This window comes from Spermophilus citellus (assembly GCF_964194105.1).
Source record: "Spermophilus citellus genome assembly, chromosome: 4".
Taxonomy (NCBI): domain Eukaryota; kingdom Metazoa; phylum Chordata; class Mammalia; order Rodentia; family Sciuridae; genus Spermophilus; species Spermophilus citellus.
Window position 1 is genome coordinate 7493393 of NC_138185.1, and position 20001 is coordinate 7513393.

The window sequence follows — 20001 nt, forward strand, 5'->3', positions numbered from 1 at the left end:
GCCCGCGAGCCCCCGCAGCCCTCAGCCTGCAAAGGGAAGCCCGACCCGGCTCGGAGGGACGCGCCCGTGTTCCTGCAGCACGGCGCCCGGTGGCCAGCAGGGGGCGACAGCGGGGAGTCCGTCGACGGTTCCAGAAACCAAAGGCGGCACCCGGTGGAGGCCGTAGGTACTCTTCAGCCTCAAAATGCAATTAGATTGGGACACCCCCTGCGACCTGGGTGAATCTTGGAATTGTCAGACTAAAGTAAGCCAGACCCAGGACTCACTCCAGTTCCACTTACAGGAGGTAGCAGAGTGGTCATGGGGCTGGAGGGAGGGAGCGGGTGCTGCTCCGTGGGTAGAGTTGTCTGGGATGACAAGAACATTCTGGAAATGGATAGTGGTGATGGTTGAGTGGTTTTTTTGGGGGGGGTGTTACTGGGGATTGAGCCCAGGGGCACTCGACCACTGAGCCACACCCCCAGCCCTATTTTTGTATTCTATTTAGAGAGATTCTCACTGAGTTGCTGAGGGTGGCTTTAAGCTCACGATCCTCCTGCCTCAGCCTCCTGAGCTGCTGGGATGATAGGCCTGCACCATTGTGCATGGCTTTGAAGCCAGATTTAAAATTAGGCAGTCAGTGTAGTTAGGTCAATCGGGTCTAATATCGAGTGAAATCTAAAATGGAGGCCATGCTGAGAATGAATTTCCGCAAAAGTTGAGCAACTCTTGAAATGTTAATGAAGTCCCGAGAAAAGCCCTAGGCCTAAAGTCCATCCCAAAGAAATGTTAATGAACAGCCCCAGCAGATTTGGAGATAGCCCATCCCAAAGAAGAGTTAATGAAGTCCTGCCTGCCCAGATCACTTCTTTGGCCCACCGGTGTCCCACCCCTCGGGCCTTCCCACCTACGTTCCATCACTGAAAGAACTATAGAAAGGGGAGACAACCGCACTTCCACGGATTGGGTCCCCTTCTTCCTCCGGGAGAAGTCTTTTCTGCTGTCCTTTAATAAACCTCTACTTTCCACTCTGACCTGGCCTCGGCCTGCTTCTCTGGCGTTATTCTTCAACATCGGGGAAGCCAGGACTCGTCCCCGGTCAACAGCGGTAACAGCTTGATTGAGTGTTCGTGCACTGAACTGTACACATCAGAATGATACATTTCACGTTATCTAACTTTCATCACCAAGAAGCACAAATGTCTAAAAGGCAAAATAAAATTTTAAAAAATACTTACTTTTTAGTTGTAGTTGGACACAATACCTTTATTTTATTCATTTTTATGTGGTGCTGAGGGTGGACCCCAGGGCCTCACACGTGCTAGGTGAGCGCTCTGCCGCTGAGCCCCAACCCCGGCCCCACAAAAAACTTTTTGGATGACACTGAAATGAAGCCATTCTGCTCCGGGGGAGAACATGGGCAAAATACATGTGGGGGGGAGAAGACTCTGGGGTCTAATTCACTGTCCCTTGAGTAGGGCAGGGCCTGGACTTGATCCCTGTGAAGAGATTGTGGCCCAAGTGGCTAAAGTGGTCCTCAAAGGCGTTGGGCCCCCTTCATGGCTGTCCCCGGGGATGGTCCTTTCTGGGAAGACGGCCTCCCTGCCAGGAGGGCTCTCAGAGCTGCTGTGGTGAGGTCCTGAGGCCCCCTGCCCACAGCCCAGGCCTGAGCCCTCTGTCACAGCTCAGAAGCCCCCAGCCACACGTGGTCACTGGACCCTGCAGAGTGGCTGCTCCTGTTGGAAGGAGCTCTGTGAAGGCAGGGCTCTAAAGAGACCTTCCGCTATCTCAGCTTGTTACTCTTTATTGATTCTAAGACTCAGAAGATACATTGTGTCAACAAAACACACCTCGAAGGTGGATCCCATCTGTGCTGTATTTGTTTATTTGTTTATTTACTTTTCAAAATGTGGTTACTAGAAAATTTAAAATTAAATGTGTGTTTTGGGCTGGGCTGGGGCTCAGCGGTCCAGTACTCGCCTGGCACGTGGGAGGCCCTGGGTTCGATCCTCAGCACCACATAAAAATAAATTAATAAATAAAGATATTATGTCCATCCACAACTAAAAAAATCAAACGTGTGTTTGGCACGCGCAGCCTTGCTGTTATTCATCGTGCATGTTTCATCCTGTGCCACTCGGGGCCTGGCCAAGCTTTCCGATGGCTGAGGTCTTCACTGTCACCCTCTGAGAGTACCGAGGTCAGGCTGCCTCCTGGCCCAGGAAGACAGGGAACCAACCGTGGATCGCTGTGTTTATCTCACGTCTTTGTTGCTGCAGAGCTGGGGTCGGACCCAGGCCCGGTGGTGCCAGGCAAGAGCTCTCCCCGAGCCACGCTGGCGGCCCTCGCTATTGTTTGATGAGGCTAAGTTTTGGGGTGACTTGTTACATGGCCGTAGGTTGGTGGAGGCCAGCGTCCTCCCTGGGTGCTACAGTTAGTGGGTGAAAGTCGGATGGAAAACTGGGAAATAGTTTAGAAATCTCTCTCCATTTATTATAAAGAGAAAAATGGTAACTTGTCAGTGGGCACCTGGCAGCGGTCACTGTGACCAAGTCATCCATCGATATCAACTTCTCAGCAACAGGACACAGGGATGTGGCTCCTCATGCAATGGGGACAGCATCCCTCCTGTGGGTCCCGACAGAGGTGCAGAGCCTGGGTGTGACCACAGAACCGCAGACAGACCCAGCTGCCAACCCACCGGCCTGTCCTCTCCTCTAGTGTCAAGGTCATGGATGACAAAGAATGAGGGACTGTCCCAGTCACAGGAGCCCAAAGGGACAGAACAGCTGATGCAAGGGGACCACATCCTGGACCCAGAGAGGACATTTTAGGGGCAAATGGTGGCTTTTGATTAGGAACCGTGGAGTGGAGAATGATGGTGTTGTACAGCACTGATTTCCCACATCCTGGTTACTTAGGAGAACTGAGTTTTAGGACATGTGCCCTGAGGTGCTCGACGGTGCCCAGAGGCCGTCAGAGGCCTGAGGTCTGCCACCTGCGCTTCTGCCGGTGGGGGGGGACCTGAAACCTGCTTGGAAGAGGGAGAGAAGTTAAATGTGGCAGAAGGATAACACCTGGGCATCTGGAAAATACCTGAACCCGGTGTGTGTGTGTGTGTGTGTGTGTGTGTGTGTGTGTGAGTATGTGTCCCTGTGTGTGAGTGTGAGTATGTGTCTGTGTGTGTGTGTGTGTCCCTGTATGTGTGTGTGTGTCCCTGTGTGTGTGTGAGTATGTGTCTGTGTGTGTGTGTGTGGCCCTGTGTGTGTGTGTCAGTATGTGTCCCTGTGTGTGTGTCTGTGTGTCTGTGTGTGTGCGGCCCTGTGTGTGTGTGAGTGTTTGAGTGTGTGACTGTGTGTCTGTGTGTGTGTCTGTGTGTGTGAGTGTGTGGGTGTGTGGGTGTGTGAGTGTGAGTGTGTGTGTGTGTGTGGGGGGTGTGGGAGCCCCCGTGGCTTTTCCTTGACTCTAAAATTATTTCAGAATTGAAACATTTAAGAGGTGGCTTGGAGCATGGCGAGGGGTTGCATCTCCTGTCCCAAAATAGAAAGGGCTCCGTGGTGAGGGGCTCGATCCCTAGTACAAAAAATAAACAAAAAGTGGCTGTAGGGGGCCCGAGAGGGGACCTAAAGGCCCCCGGCCCTGGGTACTTGGTCAATCAGTCCCCCAGACCTGGGGACCCACGCTCCAGGTAAAAGCCCCAAGCTGTCCTCCCTGTCCTCCCTGTCCATGGGGGTGCCCCGGGGATGGAGGGGTGGCTGGGACAGGGGATGCCCGCAGAAGGGACGGTGCAGGGCCAGGAGCACCACCAGGACACACAGGGGCCCTCAGGTCCTGCTCTTAGTAGAACCCGAGCAAGAGCCAGACTCCAGAGGCCTCCGGATGCAGCGTTCATGCTACAAAGTAGCCCCTGGTGTCCTGCAGGTCACATTCAGACAAGACACCCGACAGCGGAGTGGCGGCCGCTGGAAGGGGGTGGGGGGGCCGGGACAGGCACGAGATGAGGGGACATACAGGAACAGCGGAGCCTTCCGCCATGCCTGGCTCCCAGCAACGCCCAGAGAGCAGAGGCCAGCTCCGTGCCCCTGCAGGGCAGGAGGGAGCCACCCTGAGCTCCTGAGGGGCACCTGTGAACACCTGGCACCCACCTGACCTGCTCTCTCTGGGGGTCACTGACTCGGCCCCCAAACCTGGATGGAGGCGGGGACATCGTCCCTATGATTCACAGATACACCGGATCTGAGTGTCCCTGTCCCACCCAACCCAGGTCTCCTGGGGCAGGTGCGAGCGCCTCCTGGTGGCAGTTCTGGGCCATGCAACTGCGGGTGCCGGCTGGGGGCCCGGCTGCCGGGGAGGCCGCCCTCGGGCGCTCACATTACTTGTGGTGACAGTAACAGGACACAGGGATGTGGCTAAGCTTTCCGATGGCTGCTGGGGTTGAGCCCTCAAATCACAGAGCACCTGCTGGATGCCACCGTGTGTGCGTGTGTGTGCAGGGTCTGGGGGACACAGGGCTAGGCTGACCTTGGGGGCTCCTGGGGGAAGAGAAGAACAACACTATCCCAGGGGGGTGTGGAGATCTGGCCTGGCAGGCGGGGACAGCCTCGCTGGACCCCCACAGCTGAGTGGGAAGGACGCCATTAGGGGTGGGGGCAGAGCGGGAGCCGCGGGGTGCAGGCGGGACAAGTCACACCCGCTCGGCTCTGAGACCCGAGAGGAGCCATGTCCCTCCGCCCCACCTGGCACAGGTGCTCTTGAGTTGTCCCTTCCCCATGGATCTGGGCTGTGACAGAAGAGGTGCCGGTGTCACTCCTGGGTGCCACCGGCTGCGGCGGCACATGCCTATGACCCCAGCCTGGCCACGTGGTGAGACTCTGCCTCAAAAAAAAAATGGAGGCCAGGCAGCTCCCTGTTCTGCTCTGGGGGGTGCTGGCCGCCCTGCTGAGAGGGAGGCTGCACGGAGAGGCCACGTCAAGAGTCCACCTGGAGAGAGAGGTGAAGAGGCTGGGGGGAGGGGAGGCCACGCGGGGAGAACCGGGGACTGAGGACCAGGGCTGCAGACTCAGGGTCCAGCTGGCCTTCAGCCACTGTGACAGAGGGCTGCACCTGGCACGGAGGCCTTGGATGCCAGCAGCAGGGCTGGAGCAGACGCAGGCTGTCCCCTGTCCCCTTCCAGGCTCCTGGCCCACAGGATGGTTAGCCAACAAAGTGGTGGTGGGTGTGAGCCACCGAGCGTGGGTGCACTGGACCCGGCACCCAGCGCCCCTCGCCCGGCCGCTGGCCCCCCCTCGTCCCTCTCCTGTCTCTCTTGGTGTCGGGGTGGCCCAGGGCTCTCTCGCTGAGCCACCCCCAGCCCTTTTGTGTTTGTTTTGACACAGGGTCTCTCTAAGTCGCTGAGGGCCCGGGTCGCTGGGGTCACGGGGCCCTCTCGGCCCTTCCAGCAGGATCTCCGGGTCCTCCAGAAGACCCCCCCCACCACCCTGGGCACGGGGAGCTGTGCACCCACCCGGCCTGCTCTGGGCTCCTCTCCATCTACCCGAGGCCTTGGGGTGGCTCTAAGCGGTGCTGTCCCCTACGGCAGTCACCGGGGCGGCTGAAACCTAATTAAAACCCAGTTTACAAACTGAGCTCCTCTACTGCACTGGCCAGATGTCAGGGCGCAGTGGCCACCCGGGGCCGGTGGCTGCTGTCTGGTGTGGCCCAGGTAGAGGAATTCTGGCCACCCCAGGGCTCTGCAGGTCAGCACAGTCCAGGCCCCCTGCTTTGTTCTCTTAGCGTTCTCTGTGGGGACAGCACTGACATCGGGCGAGTGTCCCCGTGTCCCGGCATGTGAGGTCTCTGTGGTGTCCGTGTCTGGGGTTTCTGGGCCCAGGGACGCTTCCCACCTCAGTAGCTGTGGCCAAGTGACACTGGAGGTCTGCAAGCTGTGACGAGTGTCCGAGAGCTTGGGACAGTGTCCGAGAGCCTCTGCCCCACTCCTCATCAGCGCTCCGGGTCACTCATCAGCTCTAGCTGGTGACAAGGCTTTTGAACCAATACCATCTCCCGGGACCCTCCTCTGCAGTGTCCTCTGCCGCGTCCCACGGAGGGAGACCTTCCGGGTCCCACGTGATCACGTGATGCTCCATCCTGACCGTTACTCTTTTTAAATTTTTTTTTTTTTTACATATTGTGGTAAAATACACAAAACATAAAATTCACCATCTGAACCGCTCAAGCAGGAAGCCAAGGGCACTCGGTACCTGCACACGAGTACTGGCTCCCACCTCTCCCCACGCCCCTGGAGACAGCCCTCCTGCTTCCCTCTGAGTGGATTGGACGACCCTTAGTACCTCACAGAAGCCAACCAGAGTCTTTGTCTTTTTTTGATTTTATAATTATTATTTTTGCAGTGCCAGGTATTGAACCCAGGGCCTCACTCATGCTAAGCAAGCACTCTGCTCCCGAGCCCACCCCCAGCCTACCTGTGTCCTTTTGTCTCTGGCTTATTTCATTAGCATAATAGTTCAAGACTCATCCATGTAGCACATAACAGAATCTGCTTCTTTTTTAGGGCTGAATAGTATTCCACTGCCCGTGCGTACCACATTCTTCTTACCCATCCATCCGGGGGTGGGTTGGCTTCCACCTTTTGCCACTGTGAATGATGCTGCTGTGATCACATGTGCACATCTCCAAGGCCCTGCTTTCAATTCTTTTGGGCATGTGCCCAGAAATGGGAGCTGCTGGGCCACGCGGCAGCTCTGTTAATTCCCCCTGACAGAAGTGCGCCTCCTCACCCATGCTAGCGGTTCTGCTTTTGGTGGTTCCATCCTGATGGGGGTGACATGGGTCTTGATCTTGATCTCGGGGTCTTAGAATGCGTCTTGGTGACGGAGCGCACCTTCTCACGTGCTTACTGGCTGTTTGCATATCTCTGGACAAATGTCTCCTCGAGTCTTTGCCTCATTTTTATTTTTTTTTTAGCTGTACATGGACACGATACCTTTTTTTTTTTTGGGCCGCACGCATGCCAGGCAAGCGCGCTACCGCTTGAGCCCCATCCCCAGCCCCGGACACGATACCTTTATTCACTTATTTTATGTGGTGTGAGACTTGAACCCAGCACTTCACACATGCTAGGCAAGCGCTCTGCCTCTGAGCCCCAGTCCCCTTTGCCCATTCTCATGGCGTTTTGTGGTCACTGTGAGTCGTCAGAGTCCCTGTCCACCCTGGATTTGCCAGAGCTGATCTCAGACTTATGACACACACACTTTCTCTCCCCGTGGCTCCCTCTGCATCCTCTGCCCGTATCCTGACGCACAGGCCTTAAACGCTGACGCGTCCAGGTCATCTGTTCACCTGTGCTTGTGTGTCACATGCTTTGTCCTTTTCTTGTGGGGGAGGGGTACTGGGGACTGAACTCAGGGGCACTATCCCACTGAGCCCCATCCCCAGCCCTATTTTGTATTTTATTTAGCGAATGGGTCTCACTGAGTTGCTTAGAGCCTCACTTTTGCTGAGGCTGGCTTTGAACTCACGATCCTCCTGCCTCAGCCTCCAAGCCGCTGGGATCACAGGCGTGCACCATTGCGCCTGGCCTGCTTTGTCCTTTTAAGTGGCTGTCCCATTGAGCAGCTGATCTAGAATCAGGTCCGTTAGCAAATCCTGAAGATCCTGCCTTCTGAGTCTGACCCCTGCTCCCCAGGCCCCTGGCCAACACCCTGATGGGCTCCATCTCTTGTCAGCTCAGCAGACTTCCTCCGCCATGGCCAGCTGCACCCTGGGAGCTACATGCAGCAGAGGAGTCTGTTAGAGCCCAGGTCAGAACTGCTCAGAGCTCTCTCTGGCTCCTGATCACCCAGAGTCAAAGCCAGTGGGGCCCACAGAGCTGGGGAGGGGTGGTCTGGCCTCCACTGTTTCTCTGACGCAGTTCCCTGCTGGTGTCCTCTACTCCACCTCAGCTGTGCAGGGCTGGGGATGCTGCTACCTCAGGGCCTTGGCGCTGGCTGCCCCCTGCACGGCCCACTCCCTTTGTGCAAGTGTCACCTCCACGAGCCCTCTCTGGACCACCTTAAGGTCCCCTTCCCCTGCAGTATTTTCTCCATCACAGAACACGATGAAGACATTATTCACTCACCTCATTCACTGTGTGACTTTCCAGGAGAATTTCAATTCCCCAAGAACTGGAATCGCTTCCGACTTGTTCAGGAACGTGTCTTGGGTCGGGACTCTGGCCAGAAGGCATTTGATGGATGGCTACACGAAGGCTGAGCCTCTCTTGTCTGTCTGTTGGGCATTCTGTTCCTGTTCGTGGCCTGTTCACGTCGTGGGACATTCGCCAGGCACCTGGTGGGTCTCCAAGCCAAAGGATCCACCTCCATCGCTCCTGCAGTCCCAGAGCCCGCCACGTGGTGGCAGCAGACACCCAGGCTAGCTTCCCTGGGGCCGCTGGGCCTCTGGGGACTCCAAATCCAGGGTCTGAGGGTGCTGGCCTGGCAGCCCCGGGATCTGACCTGCCAACCCCATGAGGCAGGTGGGGAAGCCGGCCTCCAAGAGGAGGCAGGTGGGGAAGCCGGCCTCCAAGAGGAGGCCGTGGGGACAGCCTCGGACGCTGCAATCTGGAATGTGACCCTTGCCAGTTTCCTGGGATCTTGGGGGAGTCCTCCACCTCTGGGCCCCTTTGTCCCCATCGGGCCAGCCTAAGCTTCGGGGTTTAAAAGGAAGCTGGGAATCTGATTTAGACGTGAAGTCGCCTGATGGTTTTTATATAAGCAATAAATTCACTTCAGAAAAATCAACTCTAGCGGGGCACAGTGGCCCACGCCTGCCATCCCAGCAAATCTGGGAGGCTGAGGCAGGAGGATCAGAAGTTCAAGGCCAGCCTCAGCAACTTAGTGAAAAGGCCCTCTCCCAAAACAAAAAATAAAATGGGCTGAGGTGGGGCTCAGTGGCAGAGCTCCCTGGGGTCCAAGTCCAATGCTGAAAACCAAACCGAACACCGGAGGACACTGGCTGCCCTTTGAGACCCCTGCAGGCCGGAAGGGCGAGGGGAGGTCTCTGGGCTCCGCTGCCTGCAGGGGCCTCCGGGCGTGAGGCTCCCGACCTCCCCTTCCTGGGGAGAGGGTCAGTGGCCGTGGCGGGCAGCAGGATCTGTGGAGCCATAAGCCTGGGACCAAGAAGGGCTCCCACCACGGGCCGCCTGGGGCCACCTCGGACAGGACCCCAGGGGGGTTGTCGTCCCCAGAGATGAGGCAGTTCCTCCTGGAGGCCAGAGAGCAAGACTCCAGTGGGCCTGAGCTGGTCCTTGGGGACTGTCCCTTGCTCCACGGTGTGACCCTAGGCCACCCTTCTTTGGCCTCGCTTTTCCGTCCAGGATGTGGGACTTCACTGTCAGACTCACAGAACTGACTCCAGACCCAGAGGGAAGGCCAGCCCGGAGTGACTGCTTCTCATCCCTCCTTAAGGTGACCTTGAGCAGACACCTAGCTCTGCGGGGCCAGGCTTCCTCCTCTGTAAAGTGCAGGTAATAACAGGGCCCACCTCCTGCGGAGTTCCAGGAGGATTAAGTGAGTTAATACACACAGAGGATTTAAAATATGGATCAGAGGGGCTGGGGATGTGGCTCAAGCGGTAGCGCGCTCGCCTGGCATGCGTGCGGCCCGGGTTCGATCCTCAGCACCACATACCAACAAAGATGTTGTGTCCACTGAAAACTAAAAAATAAATATTAAAAATTCCCTCTCTCTCTCTCTCTTTAAAAAAAAAAAAATATGGATCAGAGAAGGAAGAAGATCGCCTGAGGACACACAGCAGACCTCCCAACTGGCTTCAGATCCCCAGGACTCACTGCGTCTTCCCCAGAACCCTGTCAGGCCAGAGTTGAGGGCTGAGGCTCACAGTGTTCACTGGGCGTTTTGTGTGTGGTCATGTGGCCCAGCTGACAGGGGACCCCACCTTTGTCTCAGCCGCTTCCATTCATTCCCCGGTACCTGAGCACCTTCTGTGTGCCACATGCCAGGCACGGAGGGAGCCGAGGGAGCCGCAGTGAACAAAGGAAACCTGCATCCCTGTCCTGAGGGCTGGCGCTGGGCTGGGGCAGCAGGAACAGACAGCAAGACAGGCAGGGGGACATGTGAGGTCATGAGAGTGGTGGAGGGAGGAGCAGGGTGTGAGGGGAACCAGGAGGGCTTGGGACAGCAACCACCTGGGGCAGAGCTGAGGGAGGGACTCCTCCTACTTAGGGCCAGTCCTCACGCAGTCTGGGGGAAACTGAGGCAGGCAGACCCCCTGGGTAGCTGAGACACAGCGGGCAGAAGCAGGAGAGCCTCTTAGAGGCCGAGGCCCTCCAGCGAGGTCTGGAGTCTCCTCTTCTGCAGGAAGGCCCGGCTGGGTGGCCCTGGGGAAGTTGCCACGCCTCTCTGAGCCTTGATCCCTCCCCAGCCCAGAGGCTGCTGGGAAGGACAGAAAGGCGGGAGGCAGGGCCCTTGTTTTATCCTGTCCCTCCCTGCCCCCCACCCCCAAGGGCACACTGAGATGTCATTTCTCCAGCTCTTGGGGGCAGAGGTCACCCCAGCTCGGCAGATAACACTGAAGGTTGAGCAATGCCTGCCGGGCCCGCTGGGGCCAGGGCTGGGGTCAGTGGGCCGGGGGTCAGCTCCAGGCAGGCTGTGAGCTCCTGCCTGGCGGCCTGGGCTGGGAGTGACAGAGGTGGGCCTAGGTATGAGGCCTGGGGGTCACAGAGCCCTCTGAACCAGGTGGAGGAGGCAGGTGGTGGAGGCCCCAGGCTGTTCCCACCCCTACCCGTGACACTGGCAGCCCACAGCATCTTCCTGGCAGGGAACAGTAACCCTGGCCCAGGTCCACCCACAGGCAGAGTAGGGACTTGCTAAGAATGGGGGGAGTCTTTCTGTTTCCTGCACACCGCCCCCACCCAGGTGGGGCCTGGCTTGATTCCCTCCCCAGCGGCCTCAGGAACAGGCTTTGTGGCCTTTGTGGCCTCTGGGATTGGCAGGCAGGTCTTGGGGAGCCCTGCCTGCCAACTTTTCTTTGGGGACAAATGTGGGGACGGGAGGCCATGTAATCTGGGGTCTGCGGCGTCCCCCTCCATTGGTACCCTCTGTGGGGGTCAGTTTCTCTCTGACATCCCCCTGGCCCCAAGGGTCTTAAAAGTTAAGTGTCTGGGAATCTGTGGTGGGGACAGCGCTGCTACCGACCGTAGCAACACCCTTCACTGAAGCTCAGAGATGTGGAGTGACTCACAGTGACACAGTGTGGCAGAGCTAAGTAGCCCCCACCCCTTCCACCCTCTCGAGGCCCAGGTGGGGTGGAGCAGGCAGGAGAAGAGCTGGGTGTGGTCTAAGAGACCAGCAGGTGCGGCGGGCGGGACTAGAGAGGGGCGCGGCTGAGCCGGACCAAAGCCCCCGCGGGGCGCGCTCCTGGCCTCACCCCCATTCTCAGGGTCCCCATGTCCACGGTGGCTTCAGGGGAGTCTCCAAAGGTGTGGAATCCTCTCCTTCCACGAGCTGGGGATCGAGTGGGGGGCGCAGGGACAGAGCGGCGGCTGAGGAATGGCCCTGGGGATGGGATGGTCCCTACTCCAGGAGCCAGGGCTGGGGCTTGGGGTCTCCCAGGTCCGAGCGGGGTCAGGAGCGTCCTGCTGTAGGACCTCGGAGCTGGCCTGGGCGATACAGAAACCACTGCCTCCTCCAGTAGGGGGCGGGCCGCGGCCGTGTTTGGGTGGGGGAAGGCGACCAGGTCGCCCCCTCCCCGCTTCCCTCCCCTTCCAGTGCGGCCTCCAGCCCGGAGGGGGCGGTCCGGGGGCGGGGTCGCACCTCCCCCTCTCCTTCCCAATCCCCGGGCTGCCGGGCAGGGGTGGGCAGGGGGCGTGCGACCGCCCCCCGCCGCCCGGGGACCCCCCGGAGGGCGCGCTCCCAGCTCCTGCGGGGCCGCCGCGCCCAGCCGCCACCCTCCGGGGGGTCTCGGGCGGTCGCGGCCGTCGCGTTCCGGCGGCAGCGGGAGGGGCCGGGGCGGCCTCCCAGTGACGCAGCCGGTTACCATGGTCCGCCTTATAAATAACCGGGCTCCCGAGAAACTTTAGCGAGTCAGAGCCGCGCACGGGACCGGGAAGGGGACCCATCCGAGGGTCCAGCGCCAGCCCCCGCACTAATAGCTGCCACCCCGGCAGCGGCGGCGGCAGTAGCAGCAGCAGAAGCAGCAGAAGCAGCAACAGCAGCAGCAGGGACACAGGCGACAGCCCGGAGCCGGGAGGCCGCGCCACCTGCGGGCCGGCCGGAGCGGGCTGCCCCAGGCCCCCTCCCCGGGCACCCGCGTTCATGCAACGCCTGGTGGCCTGGGACCCAGCATGTCTCCCCCTGCCGCCGCCGCCTGCCTTTAAATCCATGGAAGTGGCCAACTTCTACTACGAGGCGGACTGCTTGGCTGCTGCGTACGGCGGCAAGGCGGCCCCCGCGGCGCCCCCCGCGGCCAGACCCGGGCCGCGCCCCCCCGCCGGCGAGCTGGGCAGCATCGGCGACCACGAGCGCGCCATCGACTTCAGCCCGTACCTGGAGCCGCTGGGCGCGCCGCAGGCCCCGGCGCCGGCCACGGCCACGGACACCTTCGAGGCGGCTCCGCCCGCGCCCGCCCCCGCGCCCGCCTCCTCCGGGCAGCACCACGACTTCCTCTCCGACCTCTTCTCCGACGACTACGGGGGCAAGAACTGCAAGAAGGCGTCCGAGTACGGCTACGTGAGTCTGGGGCGCCTGGGGGCCGCCAAGGGCGCGCTGCACCCCGGCTGCTTCGCGCCCCTGCACCCGCCGCCGCCGCCGCCGCCGCCCGCGGAGCTCAAGGCGGAGCCGGGCTTCGAGCCCGCGGACTGCAAGCGGAAGGAGGAGGCCGGGGCGCCGGGCGGCGGCGCAGGCATGGCGGCGGGCTTCCCGTACGCGCTGCGCGCCTACCTCGGCTACCAGGCGGTGCCGAGCGGCAGCAGCGGGAGCCTCTCCACGTCCTCGTCGTCCAGCCCTCCCGGCACGCCGAGCCCCGCCGACGCCAAGGCGCCCCCGGCCGCCTGCTACCCGGGGGCCGCGCCGGCGCCCGCGCAGGTCAAGAGCAAGGCCAAGAAGACGGTGGACAAGCACAGCGACGAGTACAAGATCCGGCGCGAGCGCAACAACATCGCCGTGCGCAAGAGCCGCGACAAGGCCAAGATGCGCAACCTGGAGACGCAGCACAAGGTCCTGGAGCTCACGGCCGAGAACGAGCGGCTCCAGAAGAAGGTGGAGCAGCTGTCGCGCGAGCTCAGCACCCTGCGGAACTTGTTCAAGCAGCTGCCCGAGCCCCTGCTCGCCTCCTCCGGCCACTGCTAGCGCGGCCCCCGCGCGCGTCCCCCTGCCGGCCGGCCCCCGCTCCCGCCGCCGTCCCGGTGGCGCCGGCAGAACTTTGGCACGGGGGCGCTCGGCAGCGCGGGGAGCCCGTCGGTAATTTTAATATTTTATTATATATATATATCTATATTTTTGTCCAGACCAGCCGCACGTGCAGATGGGGCGCCCGCCCGTGGTGTTATTTAAGGAAGAAACGTCCCTGTGCACAGATGCGTTTGAACTCTGTCCCCCGCCCCTCTCGGGCGCCGGCGGGCGGGCGGGTTTCGGAGTTGATGCAATCGGCTCAAACATGGCAGGACGCGTGTGTACACGGGACTGACGCAACCCACGTGTAACTGTCAGCCGGGCCCTGAGTAATCGCTTAAAGATGTTCCTACGGGGTTGTTGCTGTTGCTGTTGTTGTTGTTTTTTTTTTTTTTTTTTTTTTTGTTTTTGGTCTTTTTTTTGTATTATAAAAAAATCTATTTCTATGAGAAAAGAGGCGTATGTATATTTTGGGAATCTTTTCCGTTTCAAGCATTAAGTAAGAACACTTTTAATAAACTTTTTTTTGAGAATGGTTAAAAGCCTTTTGGGGGCACTAGTTGGCTTTTGATTTTTTTCTGTTCGTGGATCTGCAGGCGCTTGTTTTTGCGTTTCTCGGGTGTGGGGGGGCCTGTGAGGGGGCTGCTGTTATTTTTGGAGGTTTGAGAGCTGGGCTGGGGGTGTGCAGCTGGGTTTCCTCCTCCTCTGCTCCTCCCCCAGGGTCTGCTGGCAGATGGGGCGCCGGCCCCTGGGGGATGGGGGGGGGAGAGCCCTGGGTCAGGTTTTCAGGGTGACTCAGCCCCCCTGGGTGCTGGGAGCGGGCTGGGAACCCTGCGTGGGGAGGGGGAGGGGGAGGCGGGCTTGGGGTCTCTGGCTGCCCTGAGTGTCATGCTTGGGTTTGGAAGGGCCAGAGGCCTGAGACCCCTGTGCTGTGTTTTGGGGGCCAGACAGGCCTGTCTCTCTGGGAGGAGGAGCTTGGTGCCTGGGCCCTGCCAGCCCAAGTCAGGGCAGATTCTTTTGGTAAGTGTATCGAGGTGGGCTGTTGAGAAAAGACTTCTATGGTGTGTGTGTGTGTGTGTGTGTGTCTGTGTGCGTGCGCGCATTAAGAGGGAAGCCAGGGTGTGTGTGTGGGCGAGTTGTTTGTGTGTCTCTGGCTGCTTTATGTGTCCCGTCCAGCTGGGGAACCCTGGGCCAGGTGGAGGGTGGGGGCAGGTCCAACACCTACACTGCCTTCCCCGGGTGGGAGACTTGCCTCCTTGGTCCCAGGTGGCCACCGAGGCCAGCCCTACCTGCGTGCTCAGGTGGCTGGTCTGGGTTTGAACCTGGGGCCCTTATCGCCGATCCCTGAGACAGCCCCCGCACCCCACTCCCTTCCCGGGTGGAGGCTGCGGATGGAGGGCTGGGAGAGGCGGGCGGCCGTGCCTGGCGCCGGGTGTTATATAAGCTCCTGCTCTTGTTGTTATTTTCTTGCCGGGAGGCTCCTGGCACGGACCGGCTTTGGTGCGGTGTGAGCCCGCCAAGCTTTTGCTGGCCTGTGTCGGCAAACCCTGTGGCCCCATCTCACTCAGACCCCACGGATGCCTGGGGGAAGCTGGGTGCCGTTGGGAGCCTGCTTTAGAGCCCTGGGTGGCTTTCCGCTCTCAGAGCCGGTGGAGAAGGAGCTGGCTGGGGTCACCCTGCCCTGAGGAGTCCCAGCAGCTGCCAAGGGCCTGGGGCAGCCTGGGATCTTGGGAGCAGCTGCTGAGACCGCCCGCGGCTTCAGGAAGCGGGGAGCTTCCCCCCCCCCCGGCCTGGAGTGTGGGAGACAGATGGGGACCATCAACCCGCACCAAGCACCGCTCAGGACCAGGGGCTGAGGACCCGGCAGTCGCCACCTCCCTGGGCTGGCGTCTCCATTGTTGGCACCAGGGCCGTGCAGAGCACTGGGTGCGGGGGACTGCACTGTAGCCTGGGCCTTGGGGTGGCCCCGACAGGTTTGCTCCGGGCCCTGGGCACGTGGACAGCGTGCCAGGAGGGCGCCTGCAGCCCTGGTTGGTCCAGGCCTGGGCCACAGTGGCCCGCATGGCCTTCCTTAGTACCAGTGACCACACATCAGCTCAACTGCCTCCAGGATTTGTGTACCCAAGGGCAAAGCCTGGGGGATGGGGGGCAGGTGGCATCTCCCCAGTCCCCACCGTCCCCTTTGTCACTGAGAGCGGGGCTGCTGCTGCTCACCTGTTTTGCAGAGGACACACAGGTTAAGGGGAGCAGCCCGGCAGACACCCTCCGTCTTCCTCCCCCACCGTCCCCCGTGAGTAGCCCGTGGACACGGAATGAGGTCCGCGTTCCGGGTGGATGCCCCGTCTGAGTCCCGGGTCTCTGCGGAAGGTTCCGCTTTCCCAGAGGGTTCCAGCCCCAAGTTCAGGCACCCCAAGTCCCAGAGTGAAGTGACTTCCACTCGGTGTCACAGTCTGGAAGCAGCAGAAAGATCTGAAGCCCAGCCCCCTGGTGACCCTGAGAGGGCAGGAAAGCCGGTGCTGGGCTGCCGGCTTGGCCAGGGAGCTCTGTGGCCTGGTGTGGGAGCGCTGGGGACAGGGTTGTGCCAAAGGACCCGGGGGACGTCATGATGGGGTGACATCCACCCCATGGATCACGAGTCTGCGAGGACCGAGGGCTTGCAGGGCGGAGGGACCAGTCCTTTCAAAAGTTCAGAGACCAGAGGGAGTGGGCTGGGGAGAGGCGCGGAGCAGGGCCCAGGATGCGCCCAGGTGGACAGCAGCAGGGTGAGTGGGGACTGGGCAGGCCACCGGGGGTGAGGTCAGCAGGCCCAGCTGCGGGGAGCCTGGAACCCCAGCCCACACGGCTCAGGTCAGGGGACAGAACACGTTCCACCTCCTCATCCCACAGGGTCGTCCCGTGGCCTGGTGACTGGGCCGACTGAAAAGGGCCACAGAGCACAGACTCCTGTGAGGGGCTCTCGCCAGTCTCCTCCGCTCCTCCGCCTCTTGGAGGCTGCAGGTTCTGCCACCAGCATTTTCCTGCCAAGAGAACGGCTCAGAGAGGGGAAGTGACATGTCTAAGTTGCACAGCTCGTGGCAGAAGTCGGGCCCGGCGTGGGGAGAGTAGCCACTCCCTCTCAACACTGCAGAGTGTTCCTCGCCCCCACGGGCCGCTCAGACTTGTCGGGATTGTTTCGTCCTCATCTCTTATTGCCCGGTTATTTTTCATTAGTTAGACAAGCATTTATTGAGCACCTGCTGTGTGCCAGCCCCGTGACTAGGTGCAGGGGCCTGGCGGTGACCAACATGAAGGAGAGACAGGCACTAAGCATTCAGTACCTGGAACGAGACTGTGGCAGGTGGGGACAGGGACTCCCAGGGGACAGAAGTGGGGCCATCCTGTGTGCTTCTCGTGCCTTGGTCCTTAGGACAGCCCGGTGACAAGGACCCGCCATCTACCCTTCCTCAGCCGGGGCAGCCCAGGCACAAGGGAAGCGTCCTCCCAGGGCTGGGGGGGCAGTGAGAGAGGGGACTCGCCCCAGGGAGGCAGGGAGGTCCTGCGGCCAGTCTCCCTGTCCTCTGTCCTCCCCCCGCCCACCGAGTCCGTCTGGGGCTGGCTGCTCTGGATGCCCCCGGCTGTCCCCTGGCTGTGGCCCCTTCGGAAGGCCTGCGAGCCCCAGGGACAGAGTGGGCCGGGAAGGCCTGGGCTCTCTCTGGGGTCCTCTGAGGCCCAGTTTAGGGGGTGCTGAGGGCTGAGCAGCAGCATCGGGAGCGTCTCTTGCTCAGAGATCTTCGAAGCTGGGATTCGAGTCTAGGGCCCTCTGTGTCCCCAGCTCAGCCACCTCCCTGCTGGCCTGGTCACACTCAGGGACAGACGGGCCCTGACCACTCTACACCCTACGAGAGGCGAGAGGCCGGGGCGCACACACACACGCGCCACATGGACGCTCTGAACTTCGTCCCCTGTCCTCTGGAGACCTTGGGCAAGGCGCTCGGCCCGTCTGGGCCTGGGCTTCCTCACCTGTGAACGGACAGGACGGACCGGTATCAGGGCTGTGGGCCCAGGACAGCCCCTGCCCCGGGAGCCGTGCAGCTCGTGAGGTGGCAGGCGCATTCTGATTGTGACAAAGGCCTCAGAGAGAACCGAGTGGGGGCAGTGGCAGAGAGCACCTGGGCGGGGTACTGGGGGGGCATCTGGACAGAAGGGTCAGCAGGTGCCAAGGCCCTGAGACAGGCTGAGCCCATGTGAGGGGAGAAGCCAGCAGCAGTGTGGGGTGGGGGGAGGACAGCGAGGTGGCGGGGCCCTCACGCTGGGCCTTGGAGGCCAGGGCCAGGCTGAGAGAGGTTCAGAGGAGGAGTGCGTGTGTCCCTGCCAGGGCCTGGCACCAGTGAGTCCTTGATGAGTCTCTTGACGGAATGACACGGGCCCTCGGCCTCGGGAAGGGCGCAGTGCAGTGGGTGAAGGGTGCTGCGCGGCCTGCCCGACCCAGGAGAGCCGGGTGACAGCCTGTGACCCAGGGCCTGGAGCCATGGGGAGCTGGTGGCCAGGCAGGAAGAGGGGCAGGGCTGGCCAGGAGGGGCCTGCAGGGAGGCTGGCGGCCAAGAGAGGGAGAGTGCTCTGGGAAGCCCTGACTGCAGGCGAGAGGGCACAGCCCCGGGCAGGAGGCCGTCAGGGCCAGGGCGGTGAGGGCTGGGGACAGGCGGGAGGCTGGGCCCCTCGGTGCTGTCTGCTTTTTAAGTTCCGAGGAGCAGGCTGTGGTGGGGCGTCAGAGAAAGTGGAGAATCACCAGGAGAAGGAGATCAAGAGCTCCCACGGCTCGAACCCGGGACGAAACCTGGCGGCTCTGCTGTGTGGCCCTGGGTAGGTTCCTCCACCTCTCAGTGCCTCTGTCTCCTGGCTTAGGAAAAGAATAGCTACAGCACCCGCCTCCTCGGGCCGCGGTGAGGACTGAGTTCATCCACACCGTGTGTCTAGAGCAGTGCCGGCACAGGGCACGTGGCAGCTGTCATTGTATGGCCACTGTCACCACTTGGTGGGTGAAGACTCACGCGCTGGAAGTGGCCACCTGGGTTCCAGCTGCAAACCCACCCCCCCGGCTGTGTGGCCTGGGCAAGTGAATGTGTCTGGCTGGGCCGGCTTTTCCCTGTCTGTAACCAGGGATGGTGACATTTCTCAGGTTTTGTAAAGGGGACCCTGCAGAGGACTGTCCAGAGGGCCCTGTGTGGTGGCCCACAACCCTCGGGGTCTTCATTCTCCCTTCACGGTCGATTCGCAGTCACCCCTTCCTCCTCTCTCCTTTAGAATGGGACTTCTCCGTCTTCAGGGACAAGAACCCTATGAAGAGACTGCATTTCCCAGATAGAAATGGAAGCTGTAGGTGGGGCTTCCAGGGAAGGGCCTCACAGGGGGCTGACTCAGCTGTGCTTTCTTTCTTTACTGTCCCCATCTTACTTCTTCCTACTTCCTACCTGGAACTTAGACGTGATGGCCAGAGCTGCAGGAGCCATCTTGAACCATGAGACAAATATGGAAGCACAGAAGCCACGTGCTTCATGTGTGGTGATGAAACCCAAAGACAAGAGGCACTGGAGTTCTCTGTGGCAGGGACACAGCCACCCCAGACCTTTCCTGCCAGGCTCTGGGCTTGTTTACATGGAGAAAAAGAAATCTCTGCGACAGAGGCCCTGTCATTTGGCTTCCTGTTACTGGCAGCTGAATCTATTTCTAACTGATACATTCGCCAAAATGGAATGGAGCCGCGTGAGCTGCTCTGTGACCTGCATTTCTCCCGGGTGGCCCAGCGCTGCCTTGTCTGGGGATGTTTCAGGGCTGCGTTGCCCCTGAGTGCAGAGATGAGCTCTTTGCTCAGGAGAAAGAATCTCTTTGATTCCTTTTAATTATAGAGGACATCCCGCCACGAGAACGCCCTGCCTGTCTTCAGACGTCTTCCCGTGAGTCTCGAGTCTCCGTGAGCATCAGGTCCGGCTTGAACCAGGGCCTGGAATCCACAGGAACTTCTCTGCTGACCGAGTCCTGGTCAAAGCCACCAAGGGGCCCTGAGTTTGGCACCAGGAGGGTCAAGGTCAGCCGCAGCTTGGAGCGTGTTGGCAGCTTTGAGGGCCAGATGCCCCGCGCCACCCTGAATGACCCCTGGGCCCACACCGCTGCCCGGCCACCTGCTCCCAGAGGCCCTGGCTGGCAGGTCTGTAGGCGGCCTTGCCAGCTGCCCGGGGCCTGCCCCGCTGAGACCTCTGAGGTGCGTCTGGAGCCGGGGAGCTGGGCCCGGGAGCTTTTATTTTTATAGCTGACTTGTCACCAGATCCCTGTCCCAGCCCTGGAGCCCTGGCAGGGACAGAGGTGGCAGAGAGGAGGAAGGCTCCAGGGAAACTGGTGGCAGGGTCACGGGCTGTGGAGGAGAGATCTGGGGCGGGGGTCAGGGCCTGGGCTGCTGGTCACCCGTCTCCGTCCTCTGGTGCAGGTGGGGTCACTCACAGCTTGTCCGGCTGACCCTTGGGGTGTCCAGGGACAGAGGGGCCTTCCCTGCGTCTGTCCCTGGAGCCCAGGTGCAGAGCTGGCCATGCTCCCCGCAAGACCTCGGCCCGCGGCCCCCGCCCCCCCCGCCCCCACTCCAGCGCCACGCCTGGCCTCCTGAGGGTCC

General features: G+C 60.8%; 1 protein-coding gene and 1 long non-coding RNA gene across 3 annotated transcripts; both read left to right on the forward strand.

The window, feature by feature from the left end:
• The first annotated feature begins 11948 nt into the window (after nt 1-11948).
• CEBPB (CCAAT enhancer binding protein beta) lies at nt 11949-13909 on the forward strand. Its single transcript, XM_081290417.1, has one exon. The coding sequence runs from the start codon at nt 12291-12293 to the stop codon at nt 13320-13322; it is 1032 nt and encodes a 343-aa protein (XP_081146543.1). The 5' UTR covers nt 11949-12290; the 3' UTR covers nt 13323-13909.
• Nucleotides 13910-14059: 150 nt separating this feature from the next.
• Nucleotides 14060-19731, forward strand: LOC308648665. 2 transcript variants are annotated; one of them, XR_014021900.1, is made up of 3 exons: nt 14060-14384; nt 17176-18203; nt 18645-19731. It is a non-coding gene; the product is annotated as an uncharacterized lncRNA (long non-coding RNA). The 2 variants fall into 2 exon arrangements; XR_014021901.1 differs by lacking the exon at nt 14060-14384 and adding an exon at nt 14391-16126 and having other exon boundaries at nt 16251-18203.
• The last annotated feature ends 270 nt before the right edge of the window (nt 19732-20001 follow it).